The following is a 21,340-nucleotide window of genomic DNA, read 5'->3' as shown; positions in this document are numbered from 1 at the left end:
TTTCTTCACATTCTGTTGCTAATTTTAGTTTAAAAATTTAAATTTAAGTAACATTCCTACATATTGCACATTTAAAGCTATATACACTGTATATGCAGCATGAATATCACTTTGTACCATTTATAGAACACTGACATCAATTTCTGAAAGCTCTGCCCAACTTTTTTCTGCGAAAGACAAAAACAATCTTATAAAATGGGACAAAAAAGGTGAAACTGTTAGTACAGTTTCACATGAGACCAAGAGATTATTAATGAAGTTATAAGGCATGTAAAGGAACATATGATTGAGCCAGTAGTGGAATAACCATTCATATCTACTTGCATGAATATCAATGCATTATTGTAAGAAAAATACTCCATTATAAGTAAGTTAATCTTTCAAACAGAATTAAAAGCTTAGCTTCTGCAGAAAAAGGCCCCAGTGAGATATACATTACATGATTAAACTGATAGTGATGTCTTAATTGGACACATTTTACTGTTGTCTTTTTTTGATATATAGTTAACCAGATTCCAAAAAGGAGTCTGGAGGGTCGTGAGATGATCGATGTGGCAGGAAAATCTTCTGCTGCACAAATATTAAGTAATTCTTTAGACTTTTCTTTAATGTTGGATAATTATAGACTTTAGGCTTCAAACAATTATTTAACAGGCAACCATATTGTAAGTTTAGAGGGGAAATGTGTCTTTGGTAGAACTGCCAAAAGGTTGGGAACCACTGGTTTAATTTTGAACTTTGAGAAGCTTATCACATGCTTCTTAAACTAATCTGAAAAGTAACGAATCTACAGCTCCTCTGAGAATGGATATCAAAGCAGACACACAGACCTATACAGCATGTGTCTTTATTGATCTATTCTTGAGAAATTATACATTGGAACCACAGGGTGGAGCTGGAAGAAAAAATAAACAGTGATATAACCTTGTTTTATATTTTGTTTAATCTCCAAGCTCCCAAAGCACATGTTCATTTAAATACAGTCAAACACAAGACACGGCAGCCAACAACGCCGTAGTGGACACAAGAGCTGATGGGAGGAAGTGGAAAATGTTTTTTCTGATTCACGAGTACTTCCTGTGGGGTCACGGTGGGGTCACTCTCTGGAAGAAAATATGGAAAACTGAGTGATTAGACAGCAACTAAAAGAGAATGTATGTGTGTGTGAAATAATGATGAGGCAGAGAGAGAAAGAAAACATGGCTGACCGAGACTTGCCTCTGTAACGAGCTATTGAACAATTATTCATAAACGTCCTTCTTGTCTGCAATATACTGTACAATCTCCTCAGGACTCATCAACTTCTCGGCTTCTGCGTCAGGGATCTCAAAGCCTGCAGGAGAAACAACATTTTCTGTCAAAGACAGTAACGCAATGGATACAACTAACTATTATTTTTTTCATTATTGATTGATCTACATATTTTCTCAATCGTATTTTTTTGTCTATAAAATAAAAAGGGAAAATGCCCATCACATTCTCCCGGAGTCCTTGTTGAAATCATTAGACGTCTATCATCCAACCAACAGTCTAAAACCTAAAGATATTCAGTTTGCAGTGATAAAAAAGAGAACACCAGCATATCCTGGCATTTGAGGAGCTGCAAAACTGAGTTTTTGACATTCTTAAAAAATGTCTTCAAGGATTTATGAATTATTAGAATAGTTGTCTGTCCACCAACTGATTAAATTAATCGTTACAGATTTGTTCAAACTAAATCAACAATTCAGACCATTTATCAGGAAATTGCCTCTTCTGAAAGCTGAACACAGACCGGTTCATATTAACTTGTGCAAAGGTCACAAAGCAGCAGTGACCAACAAATGAGCGCAAACTCTACCAAATGTGTAGAATTAGCGAGAGAGATGCTCACTTTAAAAAAAGAGAAACGGGGAGATGCAAACAGCATAACTGTGCCACGAACTGTCATTATAGCATGGCTAATTTCTTTTGAACTCAGCTTTTCTTTGGGTCCAGCATTTCTTTGTTCACACAGACCTCACCTCATGAAGCCAGAAGTTGAGTGCTGGCTTTAATCAGAGTTACAGTGTAATACATTTTAACTTGTAAAGCACTCACAAAGTGAATAAATTGACATAAGTCTACAACTGCACTGTTTCAAAAAGCATTTTCTCCCTACATAAAGTCCATTCTACTACAAGAAGTGCTCCAAGCTGTTTGGGCATCACTCCTATCCAACAATAACATTTCTTCTGTGGCATCATGTGTAATTCTGTGTGCCCATGTCAGTGTAGCAGCAACACACACATGCTGACACACACTCACCAAACTCGTCCTCCATGGCCATGATGATCTCCACCTGGTCCAAGCTGTCCAGGCCCAGGTCTTTCATGAAGTGGGAGGATGTCTGCAGCTGTGGAGCAGAGAGTAAACGTGGACTTAAGAAATGTCATTTTTCACAATCATGACCTGAATATTTATCATGCATATTCCAAACACATACTGACTAACACTAATATTGTTACTTCTCATTAGCTGGATTATTTCCATACACCACAGAATTAAACAAGCTTTTACTTTTACAATAAAAACTTGAAACTTTATCAGCCTCTTAACATGATCTCTCACAGGATGCAGGCTCAACAAAGTCTGTTGCAGAATAACACAGACAAAATAACAGATTCTGACATTTATTTTTCAGGTCCTCTCCAATATACAAATAAATAAATATGATAATTAATAAACCTGATATAAAGAATGAACCAAATTCAAGATTTCAGATTGAAAGGATTTTCTTTGTATTTGAAACCAAAACATAATCACATGTAACCTTTTAAGTAAGAGACACGACATTTTTATTAGGGCTGCACAATATATAGTTTCAGCATTGACATGTGCAATGGTCACATTTCAGATGTGTTTTTTGGATTTTCACAGCTTTTAAGCTGAACATTAAGATTGCAGCACTTGATAAATATTAACAATGTGCCACTCGGAGGTTGTAACCATGGCGACTAACTATTCAAGGGATCTGGTGAAAATACATGTATTTCGCAAATTAACTAAAAAATTGCAAAATTGGTTTTCCAATACTGTGCAGCCCTAATATCCATCTTTCACTGATAACTTCTTTGCCAGTCGGCGCTCGCTCTCACCTTCTCAGGGTTGATCTTGTCGTAGAGCTTGAGGACATACATGACGCGGTCTTTGATGGTCTCTAGGGTGAGGGGGGGCATGTCACCATACTGTCGGCACAACACTCCCACTGAGGGGACCTGGAGAAGAAGAGGACGAGAGGGTCAGGAGCAGGGGTCAAGGAAATACACAGAGGACAAAGAGGTGGGAATGCTACTTATGCTCACTTCCCATCCATGGGTCAAAGGTTATGAGCACAAACTGTTAACAGGCTGTAGCTCAAGAGTGCATTTCAGCCACAGTAGTATCACACTGTCTCAGGACGTCTCGGAAGAGGACGATCGCAAGCATACAGGATGGGCAAATAATTACCAAAGCAAGACATCAATTCCCAATGAATTGCCAGCACAAGTGATTATTATGAAATGCACAGGATCTGGATTTTTCATGGTATTTTGCACTTTTCTTTCATCGTTTTATTCCTTAACTCATCTTAACCAGTATAGTCTGTAATGCTCTCTTTTCTTATATGCAGACAAACAGGAGGAAGGCTTCAGCTCCTCACATGTACAGACTAAGCTGAACACATTACTCCAGTATTTAGATTACTTTATTATCTAAAGGTACAACACAAAACAAACTTCAAAACTCTACTTCTGGTCTTTAAAAGCACTTCATCTTGTTTGGCTTCCCAATATACTTCTGACCTCTCATTATATCAGGGAGTGGTCTTTTAACTGGACCAACATATAAGATCCAGATACAGTGATGGTGCTTTTCAGTAGTGTTTTTCTCTCTCCAATTAATTAAAGTGCTATATATATAAATACATTTGTCTTGCCTTCCTTCTGACTATTTAGGTAGTAACACATGGCTTTCATGACGCAGAATCAGTTGTAACATTACATCATCTTTATTATGGATGACATGCCATTATGGTAACACTGAATATGCTGGTCCCCACATCCCCACACAGCAATAAACTCAAAACATCATAGATAATTAACAATTAATTCTAGCTGCAGCAATGTTTTACAATTCAAAAAACCATGCGGGGCTGTCAAAGCATTGCAAGCCGCTCCTAGCCAGATTTAGCTAGGTTACAGTGTTAGGAGGCGCTTAGATTAGGTTTAGGCAGCATATGGCTCTATATTGCAGGTGAGAGAGAAGCAACAACATACGTGAGTCCATGAACTCACCAACTTTGCTAACTAGCTAGCTAACGTTAGCTAACAAGCAAAACATGGCCGTTGTGCAATCAAAAATGTGACGTTACAAGGTTTCATGGATGTCAGGCAAGATATCACTCAAACAGATTTTCACTCGTAGTAAAATAAAATGATAGCATGCCATCCTGAACTTTTAGCCGGCTAGGTTAGCCTGACAGTTTTGAAAGGCGTCGGTAGGTCACAGCAGGCCACGACTCTTCAATGTTACAGGACACTCACCCGGCTCTGCCCGAGCCACCGCGTCCTCCGGCTGTCTGCGGCGAAGGAGAGAGGTCGGTGGATGGCTGCTGCCGGGGCGGCAGCGGCTCTGACTGCCAGGTTGACAGACGAAAGCCTCAGCGAGGGTCGGGCGAGCGAGCGGACGCACTGCTGCAGGACACGAGCCGCCATGACGGAGAAAACTGACTGTCGGCTCCCAGCGTGCAAGGCGAAGAAGAAACGGGGTCAAGGGCTCCGGTGTACGCATGCGCACAACACAAGCTGTGCCTTTATTTTGTGTATTTTATTTTATGTGTGCTTGATGCAAGTTTATTTATCGAACATTCAATTGGAAATACATAATGCTATAAATATATAAATATTTACTTTGATAAAATGTAAAATACAAAAGTGCCAAGGAGCGAGAATTCACCTCAGGGGAAAGCAATCAATCACAGACTAATATCAGGAATGAGTAGTTTTATCATTGCCCAGCCGAATGACCTGAAGGAACAGAATAATTCAATACTTTATATACACTCATAACTCTTGTACAATACAACTCAAATATAAGATATTTCAGTGGACTGTTTCATTTCTTCGGTTAAAGGAAAACCATCGATGATTTGGCACTCAACTCCTACAGTCTGAGAGTCCATTCATCAGAGTCGGCAGAAGAAGAGAAGCTGAGCGAGCTGACAGCAGAGCAGAGAGCAAAAACAGATAGATGCGTTAGCTATTATTACTGAATTATCCCTACTGTCTGACACATTTTACCGAATTCACAGCCATGGAGTTGTCTGAAATACTGTACAACAAAGCGGAGTACATTGAGACGGTAATGTGTTGGATTTGAAGCCGTTGTTAGCTAGCTGCTCGCTTGCTATTTGGCTAACAGTAGCTGAGCGGGGCGTTGGGCGTCGGATAGGCTAACTGGATCATTGTTTGTGCTCAGTTCAGATAAACAATGAAGACAAGAACACACTTTAATACAGTTAATAATTAACTATTTCTGTCGTTTTATTTCAGGCTTCTGGCAACAAAGTGAGCAGACAGTCAGTGCTGTGTGGGAGTCAAAACATCGTCCTCAATGGCAAAGTATGGAAAGAACAAAAATACAGCTGTGTTTCAGAGCACTTATGTTGTTATTAATGTATATATTTGGCTGTGATATATATTTAACTTGTATGTGTGTGTTTGTTCTGTCCTCCAGACTATAGTCATGAATGACTGCATTATCAGAGGCGACCTGGCTAATGTCAGGGTGGGCAGACACTGTGTGGTGAAGAGCAGGAGCGTCATTAGACCACCTTTCAAAAAGTTCAGCAAAGGGTAAAACATCCTTCTCTTATGGCAGATACATTGTCAATAAAATGTGAGAATATGGTGAGAACTGCTCACCACAATGTCCCAGAGAAAAAAAACAATGAATTTAATTGTATTGATTTGTCCAAACAACATCCCAAAACTCAAAGACATTAATTTATCTATTAAATACGACAAAGAAAAGCATCAAGCCACAGTACAGAAGAGGACTGTACGGCAAATATTCTTACCACCTGGTTGATTTTCATCAATAATTAGAGATTACTCCCCCATCCTTAATTTCTGGTTGCTGCATGCCCATTAAACAAACACCTGAACTTGATCTTTTTCTCCTCCCACCCTCCATCTCTCCGTCCAGAGTGGCCTTTTTCCCGCTGCACATCGGAGATCATGTCTTCATCGAGGAGGACTGTGTGGTCAACGCAGCACAGATTGGTTCCTATGTCCACATTGGCAAGAACTGTGTCATAGTGAGTGGGCTCACTCTCACACACATACACACACACAACCAAGCTGATCAACAGAAGCAGAAAACCATGCCGAAAGAGCTAAATCTCTGTCCCAGTGAGAGAGGATATAAAAGGAGGCTCTGTCTCTCTTGCCTACGGTCAAACAGTCACATGGTAGTCATGATCAGATGAATTTAACAAAGCAGCAAACTGCTCACAGGCTGATTTGAGCAAAGACATAAAGCTTGGACCAAATGTGAAATGAAACACATTTAATGACATATTTAAACATTTTATTGCAGTTGAGCAGTCTTACCACGACACATTACATTTAATAACCATTGCCTTACTAGATTGCACAATTGAAAAAGCAGAATTTAAAATGGTTATTTAAACAGAGATGTCTGATAGTAAGGCAAAATCATATGTCTCGATTTTAGTTTTCAGGTTTATTAAAATAGATTATTATTTCCAGTTTAAAACAATAAATTGATTGTTGTTTAGAATATCAAAGTAGTATTAGAGGTTACCAGAGTCCAGTCAAACCTGAAAGGATACATAGTTGAGAGGGCAACACTTGACCATAAACAACAGATAATGTAAAAATTTCTTTTTAAAAACAAGAATATACAGCGATGAATATGCAGCTTTGACCTTATTTTGTTAGCTGATGTTTTGGCAAGGCTTTGCATTTTTAAAGTAGTAGAAAAAACAAAAACATGAACAGCTTCTGAAGCAAGCGGATGTTAAAAAATATAAATGCCATTAATATTAACAATTGAAATAAAAATATAGTAGATATGTACTTATCTCTATCAATGTATTATCCCTGGAAATGTGCATTCAGTGATGAATTGCCCCAAATGCTATTGCTTTAAATTTTTCTCATATTCTTCTGAGTTTATTATGTTGATAGTATCATGCAACATTTTGGTATTTTGTGCTACACATGCATGTTCCTCACTGATTGTTGTAACAGGTTAGAGCTGCAATGACTAGTCGCTGGTCAATCCAAAGAAAATAAATCTTCTACTATTAATATAATAATCGATTAATTGTTTCAGCTATTTCGCAAGCGAATATGTCAAACATTTGCTTCAATTTGAGTATTTATTTTTTTCACATTCTATAGACGACACAATTAAACAATCATAGATGAATTGATAATGAAAAGTACAGATGTGATTCAATAGGTGCTATTCCAACAAATGTATTCAGGTTTTTGTAGATGGTTAACAAAACTTTTTTAAAAGACTGCTGTTTTGTCCACCAGCCATTGTTTTTCATTGTGTAATAGTCATAATAGGAAAACACTTGGAGTCAGTAAAGGCGTTTGACTCAGTATCATATGTTTGTTAACTTGTGTTTGTGTGCAGGGTCGTCGCTGTGTGCTGAAGGACTGCTGCAAGATCCTAGACAACACCGTGCTCCCCCCAGAGACCGTGGTGCCACCTTTTACCGTCTTCTCTGGATGCCCAGGTCAGCTACAACACACAAACACACACCTCTTTCAACTCTCTCTTCTAACTTCCTGGTCATCTCTCATGTCTTTATGTGTGTTTATCTATTCTCTCTCAGGTCTGTTTTCAGGAGAGCTCCCAGAGTGCACGCAGGACCTGATGATCGATGTAACCAAGAGCTACTATCAGAAGTTCCTGCCTCTCAGCCAGATCTGAGTCCTGCCCGTAAACAGGATTCGGCAGGATTCACACGCCTTCCAGCCAGTTCCCGGTCTGGGTCGGGGTCACTCATCAGACTGAAACAGACTCTGAGAACTCACCTTATATCCCTCTGCTCCCAGAGACCCTGAGTTTCTCTGCCCAAAGAAAAATCATCTGGTCCTATTAAGACCACTAATATGATGCTAGTTTATGATTATTAGTAAAGCACATAATTAATAAAATAACTGCAAAAGGCAGTTTTGTATATTTGCAGCTCCAAATTGCAGCGAGAGTCTTAATCTTTTAAATCCAAAAATCCTATAAGGCACACTCGTGTTTACCATCCCAGCTAGTCTGAGATGCCTTCAAGGAGACAGATACAAACCTTCAATCAACAGGCACTCAGCTTTAGATGTGTTTTGAGTATGTATTCTGGTAAGAGTGCTGTGGAGAAACTCAAGGACCTCTGTGAGGCTGGCTTCGACCTCTGACAGCAGCTGTAGGTGAAGATGAGGAGGTGGAGGCGCTATGTGAGGGAGGAGGTGAAGGGCGGAGGTGTTTTGAAGAATGCGGGAACACAGCTTGTAAAATACCATCCATGGACCAAAACAGTAGCAACAACAGTTGTGTTTGAGGATGTTGGCTGTACATTATTAATGTCCACACATCACTTGGGCAACAGTAGTACACTCATAATCTGTCAAATTTTGTTGTTTTAGTCTATCTTTTTAATTTTCGATGTTGAAGATGATGTGTTTGTTTGCTTCCTCCTTCACTGGCTTATGTAATTTCTCATAGAACTTATTTAAGACTGTGTGGATTTATATTTCAGTATGTTTCAAATATGTGCAGGACAACCCTCTGTGCTTTGCCTTTGTCATTCTCTGAGCGTACAAAAGAACAGAGCCAACATCTAAAATAGTGCAGCAAATAAATGAATATAAATTCAAATCTGCCACATATGGGTTCTGCTCTGTCTTATGCTTTCAATACAGTTTGCAGTTATATTGTATGTTTATACCACAGATAAAAAGACAGAGCTGGTCATGTAATTTAAAGCAATGCCATGGAATAATGTTTTTAAGAGTGGGTCCCGGTTTGCACTGAGCACATGCTTGAAAACACAGGGGCGAAATATACATCTCTGTTGCTGCTTTTATGCAATATTGCTGATTGTCTTTTTGTGCTGTTAGTGCAATGATATGCAAACAAAGGCAGAGAGGAGGAAGAATGTGCAAGCAAGTGAACATGGATATAAATAATCCAGTGTTTACAATAATCAAAGCTTGATTAGCTTAACATGTGTCATGTGCATTGTCTTTGTAATATGGTAAACCGATGTTTTGGTAAAAAAAAAAAAAAAGGTTAACATAACTTTTGTTTGTTATATGGAAATTCTTGACGCCACCTTTGATCCAATTGGTGGCTAGTACCTTTAAAGTGCAGAGGAATTATCTTGTAAACCAACAAAACTTAAGTAAGTCTCCATTTGGTGCTACTTAGCAAAACACAGTGTATTTCCTTAAAGTCTAGCTAGCATGCTGACTGGATTTCCTTTCAAAAGCAGATTTTTCTTAAACTGAATCCTGCTTTGTTTACATCCATGTTTACTTCCTAGCAGTCTTCTTCTCTGCTTTGTTGGCAAATTGTTTTGCATTTGTCACATTACTGCCACCTCTTGGTGAGTCAGTGTTATAACATGAAGTGCTTCTAAAAGTCAGATACTCCATAGGGAACCTTTAAGATAGCAGGAAGGCTAAGAGACAGGTGTAGAGCATTTTCCATCAGAATGTGATCATAGTAGATGGAAAATGATGGACAGCATCAGAACAGGATAACAAACCTAGCAGAAGTGTCTTGCTACATTTCCTCATGGCACACACTTTGAATGTTTTTCTAATGCTGTCCTCTGGCAACACCCAGTGGCTTACAGCAGAGCTTCACTCTAAGAGGAATGCTGATTCTCATCTAATCAAGTCTTTTCTGTGATCCTTGAACAGTTCAGTGTAGAAATTAAGTCACCCACAACTTAAAAAACACAGCTCTGAAAGGTCTGAAAGAAACTGCAGACCTGCTTCAGTGACACTATGCAACTTTTTCTTACAGTCATATAAACAGAGCTCTTGATATACGGCATAGGAGTTTGCTAAAGCTAACATGAGTTTTCAATGTGTTATAAAGCCATACGTTTATGTTTGGATTTGTAAACGGAGCAAAACAGGCATGGCAAAAAACACAGGCACTCAAAAAATATCCAAAAAGTGAACGTGAAAAAATGAAAAAGCCTTTTTTATAGTGGCTAAAGGTCAGTCATTAAAAACTTTACCATGTTTTGACCATTAGGTCTTCATTAGGGTTTGTATTTGAAGTTATGGTGGGGTGAGAACAAAAACAGACCAATGCCAATCTAGAAGTCCCACAGGTCAAGAATACGGGACCAAAACTCTCGCTTACAAAAAGTTAAATAATGCACCTTTAAACATGAGCTAAATCAATCAGCTGTGCAGTGAAAGCAAATGAGGTAAACAGCATATTTTTGTGTTACAACTTAAAGGGCTCCACTAACAGTCTGGTTTTCCTTGCCAATGAATTTTTCTTGTGAATGGTGAACCTTTTCAGCTTGGACCTCCTTCCACAAGAAGTAAAATTAAATACACTACAAGAGCACAAATTATTCCTTTATATTTATTTATACTTTATATTCATATTCCATTATACCTGCTTACTTCTCCTTATCTGCATGTCACAAGGCGCCATAACCCAACAGATCAGTCCAGTCTGTAGGGAGAACCTGTGCTGCAAGTTCTTGAGTTCACAAAATACTGTATATGTGCAAACAGCGAGGAATGACAAGAAAAACTAAGCTTCTTGTCTTTGACTGGAAAGGTTTGCTTTGTTGTTTATTTCCTGTCAAGTGATCACTCGAGCAAATGTGACTTGCCATATTAAATTTAACAAAAAAAAATTCCTGTGAATGACCTACTAATAAAGAATCTATAGGAATTAAATGTTAAGTAAGTCCAATTTTTAAAAGGCAAACAAAATAATTTAAATATTTTCTTTTTAATGAAACGTAGTCCATCCAATTGCAACTCAATGGTTTTATTTCTTTTACAATGTGAACCACATATATCATACCAACAATTAAATGTTAAGTATATAGATTAGCCATTTATTACTTTTTAAACAAATAAGTATCAAGAAACAGCTGATAATAGTGTTGGCTCCAGAGACACGTGGCATGAGTCAGCCTTTTCAAACAATGTGGATGAAGGCCGGTGACTGGCTCAGGGGAAGAAAAGAAACAACACAAAGTGCCCCCTCTACTATAACCAGGCGAATCAATGGGGGTCAACGCTGCAGGTTGAACAGTGGGATTGGAAAGACTCTTTAGTTGAGCCTTTGGGAAAAAATAAAAACAATAGATAGTCTGAATTTTAATTCATTTTCTGTCAGCAGACACTTCACATCTTCCCTTTAACTGACATATCGTCATGCAACAGAAACGCAGGGAGGCTAGAACTACTCATTTGTAACTAAACGCGCCATTTGGTTTCAGCCATGTATAGTACCAATGACAATGTGGAGTGTCAGACATTAAACAGTGAGTCAAGTGTCTGGAGAAAGAAAAACAACTAAAATATTTTAAATGCATTCCTCTGATTTAATGAAGAAAAACGCAGACAGACTGTCAGGTCCGTCAAGTTTTCTACCAAGCAGTCCGCAACATCCCACTGTGATGGACTCGTAATGTGACTTTTTTTAGGACGATTTCCTATTCAAGAAACATGGATCCTTCCTATGTTACATTATCGAATCAGACCTGTGATAGCTAAAGCTACCAAGAACTTGAGACTTTTTTTTTTGTATAAAAAAAGGTATATTTTTTTAAACCAAGCCCGACAATGGTTTCCCCATGAATTACTTGTTGGCCCTCCTCCACAGTAATCAGAGGCAAATCAAATCTCCCTTTCCCAATACGAGGTTTACATTTTCAGACTAATTCAGTGGTTTCACTTGTATGTGAGAACAAACATCCTAAATGCAGACCTCTTAATTCCTTTTGACAGAATCAACAAATCTCAGCCTAGTTCCTTTTCTTTCAGACAAGCCAGTAATTATGTATGAATATAAAAGCCAACCTATAACGCAAAAAAATGAAATCTGTGACCAAAATGTAACAGAAGTTAAAAACTGGCATGCTTTATACAACAAAAGAAAACCCACTTTCCAGGTCATAGAGTTGAGGGGAGTGAACAAAAATTTGGAAAAGGAGAAGGAAACATTGACATCCCACAAGTCAGCCACAGCAGGTTTTACAGGTAAAGTTGGATGTATCACTACTACGGCACTGGAAATATTTAAAGTTGATTTTATAACTACACAACTCAAGATTTTTTAAATAATTTACACTTTGTTAGCTTCCTATGCTAAATGAAAGCATATTCCAACAATTGAGTTTATTACGCCCACATACAAGCTTAGATTTAACTCCAATAAGACCCTAAAATAAGCTTTTACAGTACCAGTTCACATTACTTAACAAACTGTTAAATATACCCACACTTCTGACTCATGTGATATCAGTGTCTCCTGCTCGACTCCCTTACACAAGGATGTAAGGCAACGACCATTTCAAAAATGAAACAAGCCCCAAGTTGCATCATCCTGTACCAAGTAAAATCAAACCCATCCACGTCTTACTAATGCACACACCCCTAATACAAAAAGCAGACGGTGTCCCAACAACCAATCCATATCTGAATTATCCAGAGCCCCGTGTGCACTGGCTGACATGTTTGGTGTTGGGAAACACTACCTTTGTAAGAACATTTGAGATTTATGCTTTCTTTACAGCACCGATTATCTTCCGATAAATTAAATCATTTGTCGGGTAAGGACACGAGAACTAATGCTCCACAAGTTGGTCAAATAATCTCAAAGAGTTGTGCGTGAGAGCTCCATTTTTAGTCATACCAAGTGTTTACATCTTCTTAGCATCACCTGGTAAGTAACGTGTGGACCGACCACAAGTGGGCCTGTTTATGGTTGGACAAGGCTACAACGGGGATACAATGGAAGAGCCGATTTTGTTTGCATGAGTTAGAGGTGAAAGCTAAGTGCAAAAATCCTTATTGCAACTCATCAGAATAATCACGAGATCACATAAAACAGCAGCTGCTTTCGTAATAAGACTAGGGGAAAAGGGGGAGAGGGCGCCGCAGTCAGCAAACGGGCTTTCTGAGAAGCTGAATACACACACAAAAAAAAGTTTTCCTTTCCATTATCCTCAACAACAAAAAAACAAAACAAGGTGAAGGTGAAAGAACGCAAAATTAACTTGGCTATCACTGCTGCAAACAGTGGCAACAAACCTATAATTTTAACACTGGTGGTTGAAGAACTACAAACAAAAAGGGTGACTGACTGAACTAAATCGAGCCACTGTTGAAGCAGAGTAGTTAGCAGAGATTAAGATCTAAATGTCCGAACATCGATGGCCTGCTATTGGTAGTAACATGCCGTCAAACTAGTAGCCAGAGAGATGTAACTGGTTACAGATGAGGCAGGATGATGCCACAGATGTGCTCCTGCTGGGAGATTGAGCTCCACCACTGACCGGCAACTGAGAGCTGCAAATGATGATGAAGTAACAGAAAAAAAACAGGTGGTGGTTGTTTTGACGCAGAGGTGAGTCTCTGACAGAGGTGGGTCCAACATTTGGCGAGCAACTTCACTGAGTGAGACGATTTGATCATGGCCCTCACTTCCTTATTAAGGTGGTGGGTGAGGATGGGTGAGGTTAAGGGAGGGAAGGGCACGAATGTGTCAAGGATCAAGTGGCTTTAACTTGTCAAGCAGCACAGTGCATGTTCACCCCTATGAGAACTGTCTGCATCCCAGGATGAGTTGGTGGCTTTCTTCGTTGTCTCCTTTCCAGGGCAGCGATGTCCGAGGAGTGTGTGATGTCGGCCAGACCTCCCAGTCGCTCGCACACACACTCATCAAGTGTTCTGATTGCAGATCGGTGATTTGTGGCAACAGTGTAGGGAAAGGAGACAAGGAACAGAATTCATTCAACATCTGAACAGACTGAACCGAGACCTTCAGTCCTTGTTTTCATTTTCAGCCCGGGTTCTTCGGCACAGCCAGGCTTCTGAACGTCTGTCCATCTGCACATCTGTCCCACATAAGCCCATCCATCCCCCTCTCCAAGCCTTGGCCTCGAAGGCTTTCCCCCCCACCCCCCTCACACACATAGGCAGGCATCAGATCAGATCATCCTGTTGCGTTTGTGTGTAGGGGAGTCTGTGATGACATCACTACACTGGGTGGAGTTTCGTTTCCTGGTTGCCCCCCCTCCGGCAGAGGCAGAGCCTGTAGAGTCCAGATGCAGCGCCATCTCCTCTGCGATGAAAGTGTTCAGGTCAACGTCTTGGAGCCCGTTACGCCTGCCGCGGCAGACCGGCCCTGAGCCGGAAGAACCACCTCCGCCACCTCCGTTACTGCTGCTCCCACTTACGTGCGTGGGAGACCCTGGAGCACCGGAGCGCACACTGATACTCGCCATGGCCCCACTCAGACCTGTGGAAGGAGGAGGAGACGGGATAGAGAGGAGAGAGCAGCAACAGACAAAGAGTATCACTGGATGGAGAAATCAGACAGATAAGTAAGCCATTTCATAAAAAGCTTGATAACCTGAATGATGCTAAAAAAACAAACAAACAGCATCCTGTCAGTGTTTTTAAAATGAAGGCTACAAGTAGGTATGGGACCATATGAAAATTTCATGTGATTATTATCCTGGCTAAAATAATTGCTATTCACAATATTATCCGAATAATCAGAAACAAATATTTTTAATTGGCTCCTCCATGGGGCAATTCATAATTAAAATAAATAAATAAGATTTAGGACTGTATGTTATCAAGCTTTTCAAGTCACATGTTAGTCAAGATTATCTCTATAACAGAAATTCACAACAATCAATTTATCCTTAGTGTTTTCATTCCAAACTGTAAAAAAAAAAATCATATATCCTCAGTAATACATCAATACAGTACTCAACAACATAGTTGTATGATGCCTAATGGTAACTGTCTGATTAAAGTGGCACTGACACAGTGGAGCAGAAAGATGGTATGTGAATCTTCCTACAGAGGATTTTTGCATCGAGTCTTGCACTGGCAATGGTTTACCATGTCGGTGACCAAAGCCTGTAAGTTTCCATCTCAGAGCTAACTTAAAGATGTAAAAAGCATGTCACCTTTCATTAATAACCAGACATAATCAGTTAGGGGCTATTAAAACATGTGGCTAGGAAGACTGGTGCCTGAAAAGGACACAGCAAGTAAACATTTCTTTGACAAGACTTCATCGTTTGTCAAAGAAACCAACTCTGGCTGGTTTTCTGATTCCATTTGGATGTGAGAAGAGAACAGGAGTCGAGTTATAGCTCCTTCAGAATGGCATTGTTGGGATGTTTGCCACAAAACAGCTCTTGAAACAGGTCGTCACTTGATGTCAAAACTTCAAGATATCTGAACATTATGACTACCACAGCAATAAAATAGATTTGACAGTGACTTTAGATGTCAGGTGTAACTTCAATCCACAGTGTGGCAAACCAAACCATTTCTATTGCCCGACGGGATGACAAGTAGAAAAGTACAGTATGTGCTGTACTTGTAATGCAGATTCCTCATTTGTAATCCAACAAACAAAAATCTCCTTCTCTGGCAAGGACATAAGGATACACAATAACTGATTTTGTGCTACAGATTTGTTAAAAATACATCAAAGTTTGCTTGTGTTATCACACTGAACAATAAACTGTGAATCTGATTGTCTTAGAGTCGAGGATGCCGTTGAAATCAAAATGAAGTTTTGGTCCGGACATACACAAACACTGGTGGTGAATGCAAAAGATATCTGACAACTGGGAAAGGACACACACTGAAACCACCTGACACAGACCAAACGTGTGTGTCTGTAACCTTAACCACCACATGCCTAACATCATCCACCCCTAACCTCAGCTACACCCTAAAATGGCCCCTTTAAACGTGGAGACCTTCAGATAAAGTTCTGAATATTCAATTGCGCTGACAGCACAACGAAACACCATCAGACTGTAATATAACTGAATTACCTAATGGAAAAAGTTCCATCTGCATATTTAAAAAAAAAAAAAAAGGGGGGGGGGGGGCATTAAAAAAAATACTTGGCCTTTTGGTTCAGTGACATGTTCTCCCTCACAAACACAAACACACACACATACACACACAGAGGAGGGGCTAACAACGTGAGGCCCTCTTTCACCATTGGCCAATACTTCAACACCCGTTCACAACATACCCTTATCTCTGGGCCACATGTGGCAGCAGAACAAGACGGCTGAAGGACAAGCATGCTTTCTCACACTCACCAACTAACATACCGTAGATCAGTGCTAAGACTGCAATACAACTCTGAAATGATTCAGCTAATATTTTAACTTTGATTCTTCATAATAAAATCCCATATCTCATTCCCACTCTATCATATGTTGCCAACTTTAAATCTATCAAAGTTGTGGATTCAGTGCACCCACACGTCCAAGAATCTGTGTGCGTGAGAATGCCCACACACAAAAACAGATGTGCAACATGAGTGGCCTTAAAGACCAGCAGTACCACTGAATTTCCATCCAACTATGTAGCTGCCACTTGGGTTTTAAATCAAGTTTCTTATTAGGTGGCTAAAATGAAATTCAGTATCCTCACCATGCAGTGCTATGGCCTCCCTGAAGGGCTGAAGGTCTGCTTCCACAGATGAGCCAGTCTCGGCTGGTGAATTAGCCCGGCTGGGGGCCACCATGGCCAGCCGGGGGTTGGCCCTGCTACTCCTGTGTGGTGGTGCTTTGCCGCATAAAAAGCTAATAAGGTCCTCCCTACGGATGGTTCTCCGACGCTTTTTCACCCAGGCCAACATGTCCTGTGAAAGTAATCCATCTGTTAGCCACAGCTCAATTTTATTAACAAATGCTGAAGCCATTTTTCGTTAAATACTCCTATTGTGTAAATATAATGTGGTCTGTAAGCATCTGGTATCGGAATGTGAAAATATGACAGGGAGGTGTTATATCATGAATTAAGAATGTAGGGGAACAAGACCCACCTTATTACGCCGTTGGTGGCCTATCTGAATGCCTCGATCGAAGCTTCTCTGATGGGCCTCCACACTCTCTGTGATGGTGGAAGTTTATTTAGAAATATTATTTAGTTTAGAAATTTAAAAACAGTTTTCATTATCATGTATTCCAAAGCCAAGCAAACGTGAACAGTATCTTTAACAGCAACCCACATGACTGGCAGCTTTCAATTAACATCAAATTATTCCTGGACGGTGCCAACTACTCACCACTCACTAGCAATACTCTACTTTTAATTTTGCAGTCTGTTTCCCCAAAAAGGGCAAAAAATTCAAGAGAGTCCAGAGAGAAAGAGTCCAGTCCAGTACACACTCTTTGTTATTACAACAAACCACCTCTGTTTCACTAGCGTATTCTTGACATTGTTATAAACAGGTTTTAAAATACAGTCTTATTTTTTCCTCACACTGACTATAGGTGTCTGACATACAAACACCTACAAGCCCTGTGACAGACTGATCAATATGGAGATGATAAGAGTGATAATGACCAGGTCTGTTTACAACTTGTTGGATGAGCCTGTCAATAAAAACATGTCTACATTTACAGTACAGTGATTGCCAACTTCAGCCCATATTGATGAAATAAAGGACACAAACAACTGTAGGTGTAGTAGCTGGCAGATCAATAAATCACAGTCAAGAGAAGAGGGATGTTGTTAGATACCTTTGTAGAGGTTGGTAACTGCTGTAGCAGAGTTTTGAAATGGCACCCACAATGACAGGCCCTGCTGATGGCATACTCTGTCTGTGGGAGGAAAAAGGGAAATATGTTTGGTTTCTATACAGGACAGTTGTGTGTAGTCTAAAAGCAAAGCACCCTTGATGAATGGGACCAAAAGGACAACAAAACATCTGAGGGGCACAACAGCTTGGTGATTGCAGTGTTGAAGTGAAGATCGCTTTCAATCGCCATTTTGTCTTGCATCTACAATTGCATGAACAGGGTTTGGCATAAAAATAACTGTCAGCCAGTGCTAGATGGCCAGCTTGGCAGCAGCTTGTTAGGCAAGAAAGCACCGACACAACAACTTAACTGCCCTCTCAGCAGTTAAGTTGCAAAGCTATGTCAAACATACATGCCAAACATGGGTCGACTCGACAAGTCGGGCTCTGTCACTTTGGACAGGAACTTAGTGTGTCTGAGAACACAACAGCCATAGCAGATTGTAGACAAACCAATATTTCCACAGCGAAAAATACTATCCTCGCCATTTTGTGATTATAACGCTGGCTATGCGTTGCTAAACAAACTGCTCACTCAGCAGCAAACCGGGCGTTGAAAGCAAGCGTACACTTCTGTGCTATTAACTTTATTTCCTTAAAGCACATTTTCACGGCTAATCTTGTCCGCTCTATCAGATGGTTACACTGACAGTATATAAGAGACTGTCATCTGGGAATGTCGCGTAGCTACGATTGTTGTTACCATCGCCATTTTGTAACTAGCCTGGCTAACGTTACGTTAGCCATCCGCTGCTGTCCAACTTGGTGTCAACAAGCTAGCTTTTTGACAAAGGAATTATTATTAACTTAAACTACTTCAAATATATCTGTCAAACTAGCTGGAGTTGTTTAAGAATTGAAACAGGCGTACAACGTAAGATTCGAGTTTGTAAGGTTAACTAATTGTTGTCTCAGGCTAGCAAAAGCTAGCTAATTTTAGCATTGCAAAATCAGCTGTAAACGTTACCCAGTACTGGCCAGCGAGTTTGCTAGCGAGCTAGTTAGCATACTATCGCCACTGGCGCTAGTTCACAGTAAGTAGCCAGGTTGCTGACCACCAAGCCAAAGGTATACTGGCTGTGTAAGAAGCGCTAGACGAACAAGCAAACAGAAAGCGCTGGTTTGAACCTTTGTATAACTGTGCCACAGCAGTGGCAGAGTTCTGGAAGAGATGCCACAGTTTATCCTGGTCGTTGTCGGCCTCCTCTTCGCTCGGCTCCCTTTGCTCCGCTTCGGCCAAACACTGCCGCTCCCATTTTGAGAACCAGTGCTCGGGTCCGTGTTCCTGTATCTCCGCGTCTCCGTCTTCCTTCTTCTCCTCCATTTAATGCACCAAAACTCGATGAAATTGCCCTTTTAATTTGTTCAAAGATTAATATCTGGACACTATATGAAGAATTACGTGAGCAAATTCATGAATACTGTTAAGCGTTTAACAATTTCGCACTACAATATAACGTCGCTCACAATTGCCACCATCTGTGAAGATAAGCTTAGCTAACTATTTTGCCTAGTTGTCGACGTCGGGATATATACAACGCAGACTATCCTGTTATGCGCTTCATCCCGCCCATTACACTAGAAGTCAACGACAATTGGCGGCATGAGCACTGCAGGGTGGGCTCGAGGTGTTTTCTCGAAATTTCATTGGCTCTCCGACACGTCGGTCCTAGCATTGACACAAAAGAACCTCAGTGAAAATAATTCCCCTTTACTGAAGCTTGCAAGAGAGTGCAAGTTTTGTCAGAAAAATTGCTTTTAGAATAAAATATATATAAAGTGAGTTATAATATAACACAATATTTTTGAAACGTGCTTCATAAATAAAGTTTAACATATTTTTTAAAATCTTCTGTGAGCGTATTTATGCCCCTTTAATAAATTCATCACCTACATGTTTCAAAATGTCTGTAATAACCGTATAAACTTCTATCTTTCGACAAAAGTAAATCAGCTTTTTTTTTTCTTTAATCAGTCAACACCCATAAACACTCTTCAAGTCCATTTAACTCATGAGATAGTTCACCCGTGAGAACAGAGTTTATGTAATATGCTGGATTTACAAAAAAAAAAAAGGAAAAGGGGTTTTAATTATAAACTCTATAAACATAAGCTGAGATGAGATCAACATGAGTGAGTCTGTCATTATAAAAAGCCCAACTGCGACTGTGTCTAAGGCCAAGTCCGATTGCAGTACTCCTTTATATCCACATGATGTCGCCATTTACTTATAATGGAAGTAATGGCTGTTTAAGCCACGGACAGTGTGGTTTCAGCACTGCAGATATCCAGTTTAGTAGTAAACACATTTCCTAACGGGATAATTCAGGATGGGACCTAGTTCTCTCTACAAAATGGTAAAATTTAATAAGAGTTGGTATGTTTCACCAGTGTGTAAGCTGAAGTAATTGTAGTTTTGTTGTAAGTGATTTACAGTTATTTTATTTATAGATTTTTTTTAATGTGCATTTAATTAATTAATGAATAAACATTTTATAAAATTCTTTAAATGCGGCAGTGCAGCTGAAAAATAAAAAAGACTGAAATTGTGCATTTCTCCTCAGTAACACTGCGTCCGAAATTTTGTGGTTGCAGGCCACTTTTGGTGGATAATACTATACATTTTTGATGTGTTTGATGTAAAGTTGGTAGTTTGTAGTTTTGTCTAATTTTGCTGTCTTCTGTAAATGAATCTAATTTATTATTTTGCAGCAAAAGAGGCGCTGCAGTGACACAAGCAGGCACTTGGCAACCTTTCAGTCAACACAGACTAACCTGAAGAGCATCGCAGGATCAGGCTGTATCACACTTATATAACATTGTAAAATATATATATATATATATATATATATATATATATATATATATATATATATATATATATATATTGAAATACATTCAGAAATAAATGAGCACGTAGCTTAAGTGCAGCAGAAAGTAAAAGCCTTGTAAATCATGGTGCAGGTCCCCAAAGAGACGGTATGGTGGAGAAAGTGTAGCACAATGTAAAAAATACTGCATTGAAGTAAAAAATCCTGTATCCATGTTTTACTTAAATAGTGTCGATACAGTATCATGAAGTTAAAACTCTGTTAATTTATGCAATGTGTGTTTTTTTTTAATGTTTTCATTTATTTGTATGATATATGATATATGCTGCAGGTAGTATACCGTGTGCTCATATGATCTGCATAGGCTTCAAAATGTCAATTTGAAGAGATAATACTTTTTATTTTTATTATTATTATTTTAATACAAAAAGTGATACCTTTACAAATGGAATTAATTGAGTACATGTTTTTACTTATTTCACTACTTTAGTTTGTTTTCACATCCAGACAATGATTTCCCATCAGTGACCGGGGCCTCATTGCAAGAGGCTGTCACGAGTATGCCTCGCCGTGTATCGCCCTTCCTTTAATTTTCCTCCATCTAATAATTGTTGTGAGCACTTACGTTTGAT

At 39.5% G+C, this 21,340-nt stretch overlaps 3 protein-coding genes across 3 annotated transcripts; 1 reads left to right on the top strand and 2 right to left on the bottom strand.

Moving 5' to 3' along the window:
- Positions 1-831: 831 nt before the first annotated feature.
- Positions 832-4,754, bottom strand: ndufab1b (NADH:ubiquinone oxidoreductase subunit AB1b). The gene is made up of 5 exons (XM_073494301.1): positions 4,545-4,754; positions 3,117-3,236; positions 2,287-2,374; positions 1,209-1,333; positions 832-1,103 (listed from the first exon to the last, which is right to left on the bottom strand). Exons 1-4 carry the CDS (start codon positions 4,713-4,715, stop codon positions 1,242-1,244), a joined length of 471 nt encoding a protein of 156 aa, XP_073350402.1. The 5' UTR covers positions 4,716-4,754; the 3' UTR covers positions 832-1,103; positions 1,209-1,241.
- Positions 4,755-5,220: 466 nt separating this feature from the next.
- dctn5 (dynactin 5) lies at positions 5,221-8,923 on the top strand. Its single transcript, XM_073494347.1, has 6 exons — positions 5,221-5,361; positions 5,553-5,621; positions 5,737-5,855; positions 6,208-6,319; positions 7,675-7,777; positions 7,877-8,923. The coding sequence occupies exons 1-6, from the start codon at positions 5,314-5,316 to the stop codon at positions 7,972-7,974; spliced, it is 549 nt and encodes a 182-aa protein (XP_073350448.1). The 5' UTR covers positions 5,221-5,313; the 3' UTR covers positions 7,975-8,923.
- A 2,119-nt stretch (positions 8,924-11,042) lies between these two features.
- On the bottom strand, positions 11,043-19,401 carry hapstr1a (HUWE1 associated protein modifying stress responses a). The gene is made up of 5 exons (XM_073493957.1): positions 19,006-19,401; positions 17,819-17,899; positions 17,119-17,186; positions 16,725-16,935; positions 11,043-14,544 (listed from the first exon to the last, which is right to left on the bottom strand). The coding sequence occupies exons 1-5, from the start codon at positions 19,199-19,201 to the stop codon at positions 14,234-14,236; spliced, it is 867 nt and encodes a 288-aa protein (XP_073350058.1). The 5' UTR covers positions 19,202-19,401; the 3' UTR covers positions 11,043-14,233.
- Between the last annotated feature and the right edge of the window lie 1,939 nt (positions 19,402-21,340).

This window comes from Pagrus major, chromosome 23, assembly GCF_040436345.1.
Source record: "Pagrus major chromosome 23, Pma_NU_1.0".
Taxonomy (NCBI): Eukaryota; Metazoa; Chordata; class Actinopteri; order Spariformes; family Sparidae; genus Pagrus; species Pagrus major.
Note: the sequence above shows the minus strand (reverse complement) of the source record. Positions and strands in the feature narration are given on the sequence as shown.

Excerpts from the sequence above, each read along its gene's own strand:
- ndufab1b (XM_073494301.1), bottom strand. The coding sequence starts at position 4,715 with ATGGCGGCTCGTGTCCTGCAGCAGTGCGTCCGCTCGCTCGCCCGACCC. Across the intron at positions 2,375-3,116 it reads ACAAGATCAACCCTGAGAAG|CTGCAGACATCCTCCCACTT; the intron begins GTGAGAGCGAGC and ends TCTGCTCCACAG. Across the intron at positions 1,334-2,286 it reads GGCCATGGAGGACGAGTTTG|GCTTTGAGATCCCTGACGCA; the intron begins GTGAGTGTGTGT and ends TTTCTCCTGCAG.
- dctn5 (XM_073494347.1), top strand. The coding sequence starts at position 5,314 with ATGGAGTTGTCTGAAATACTGTACAACAAAGCGGAGTACATTGAGACG. Across the intron at positions 6,320-7,674 it reads TTGGCAAGAACTGTGTCATA|GGTCGTCGCTGTGTGCTGAA; the intron begins GTGAGTGGGCTC and ends GTTTGTGTGCAG. Across the intron at positions 7,778-7,876 it reads CGTCTTCTCTGGATGCCCAG|GTCTGTTTTCAGGAGAGCTC; the intron begins GTCAGCTACAAC and ends ATTCTCTCTCAG.
- hapstr1a (XM_073493957.1), bottom strand. The coding sequence starts at position 19,201 with ATGGAGGAGAAGAAGGAAGACGGAGACGCGGAGATACAGGAACACGGA. Across the intron at positions 17,900-19,005 it reads TGTGGCACAGTTATACAAAG|ACAGAGTATGCCATCAGCAG; the intron begins GTTCAAACCAGC and ends TTCCTCCCACAG. Across the intron at positions 14,545-16,724 it reads GGAGGCCATAGCACTGCATG|GTCTGAGTGGGGCCATGGCG; the intron begins GTGAGGATACTG and ends CTCCTTCCACAG.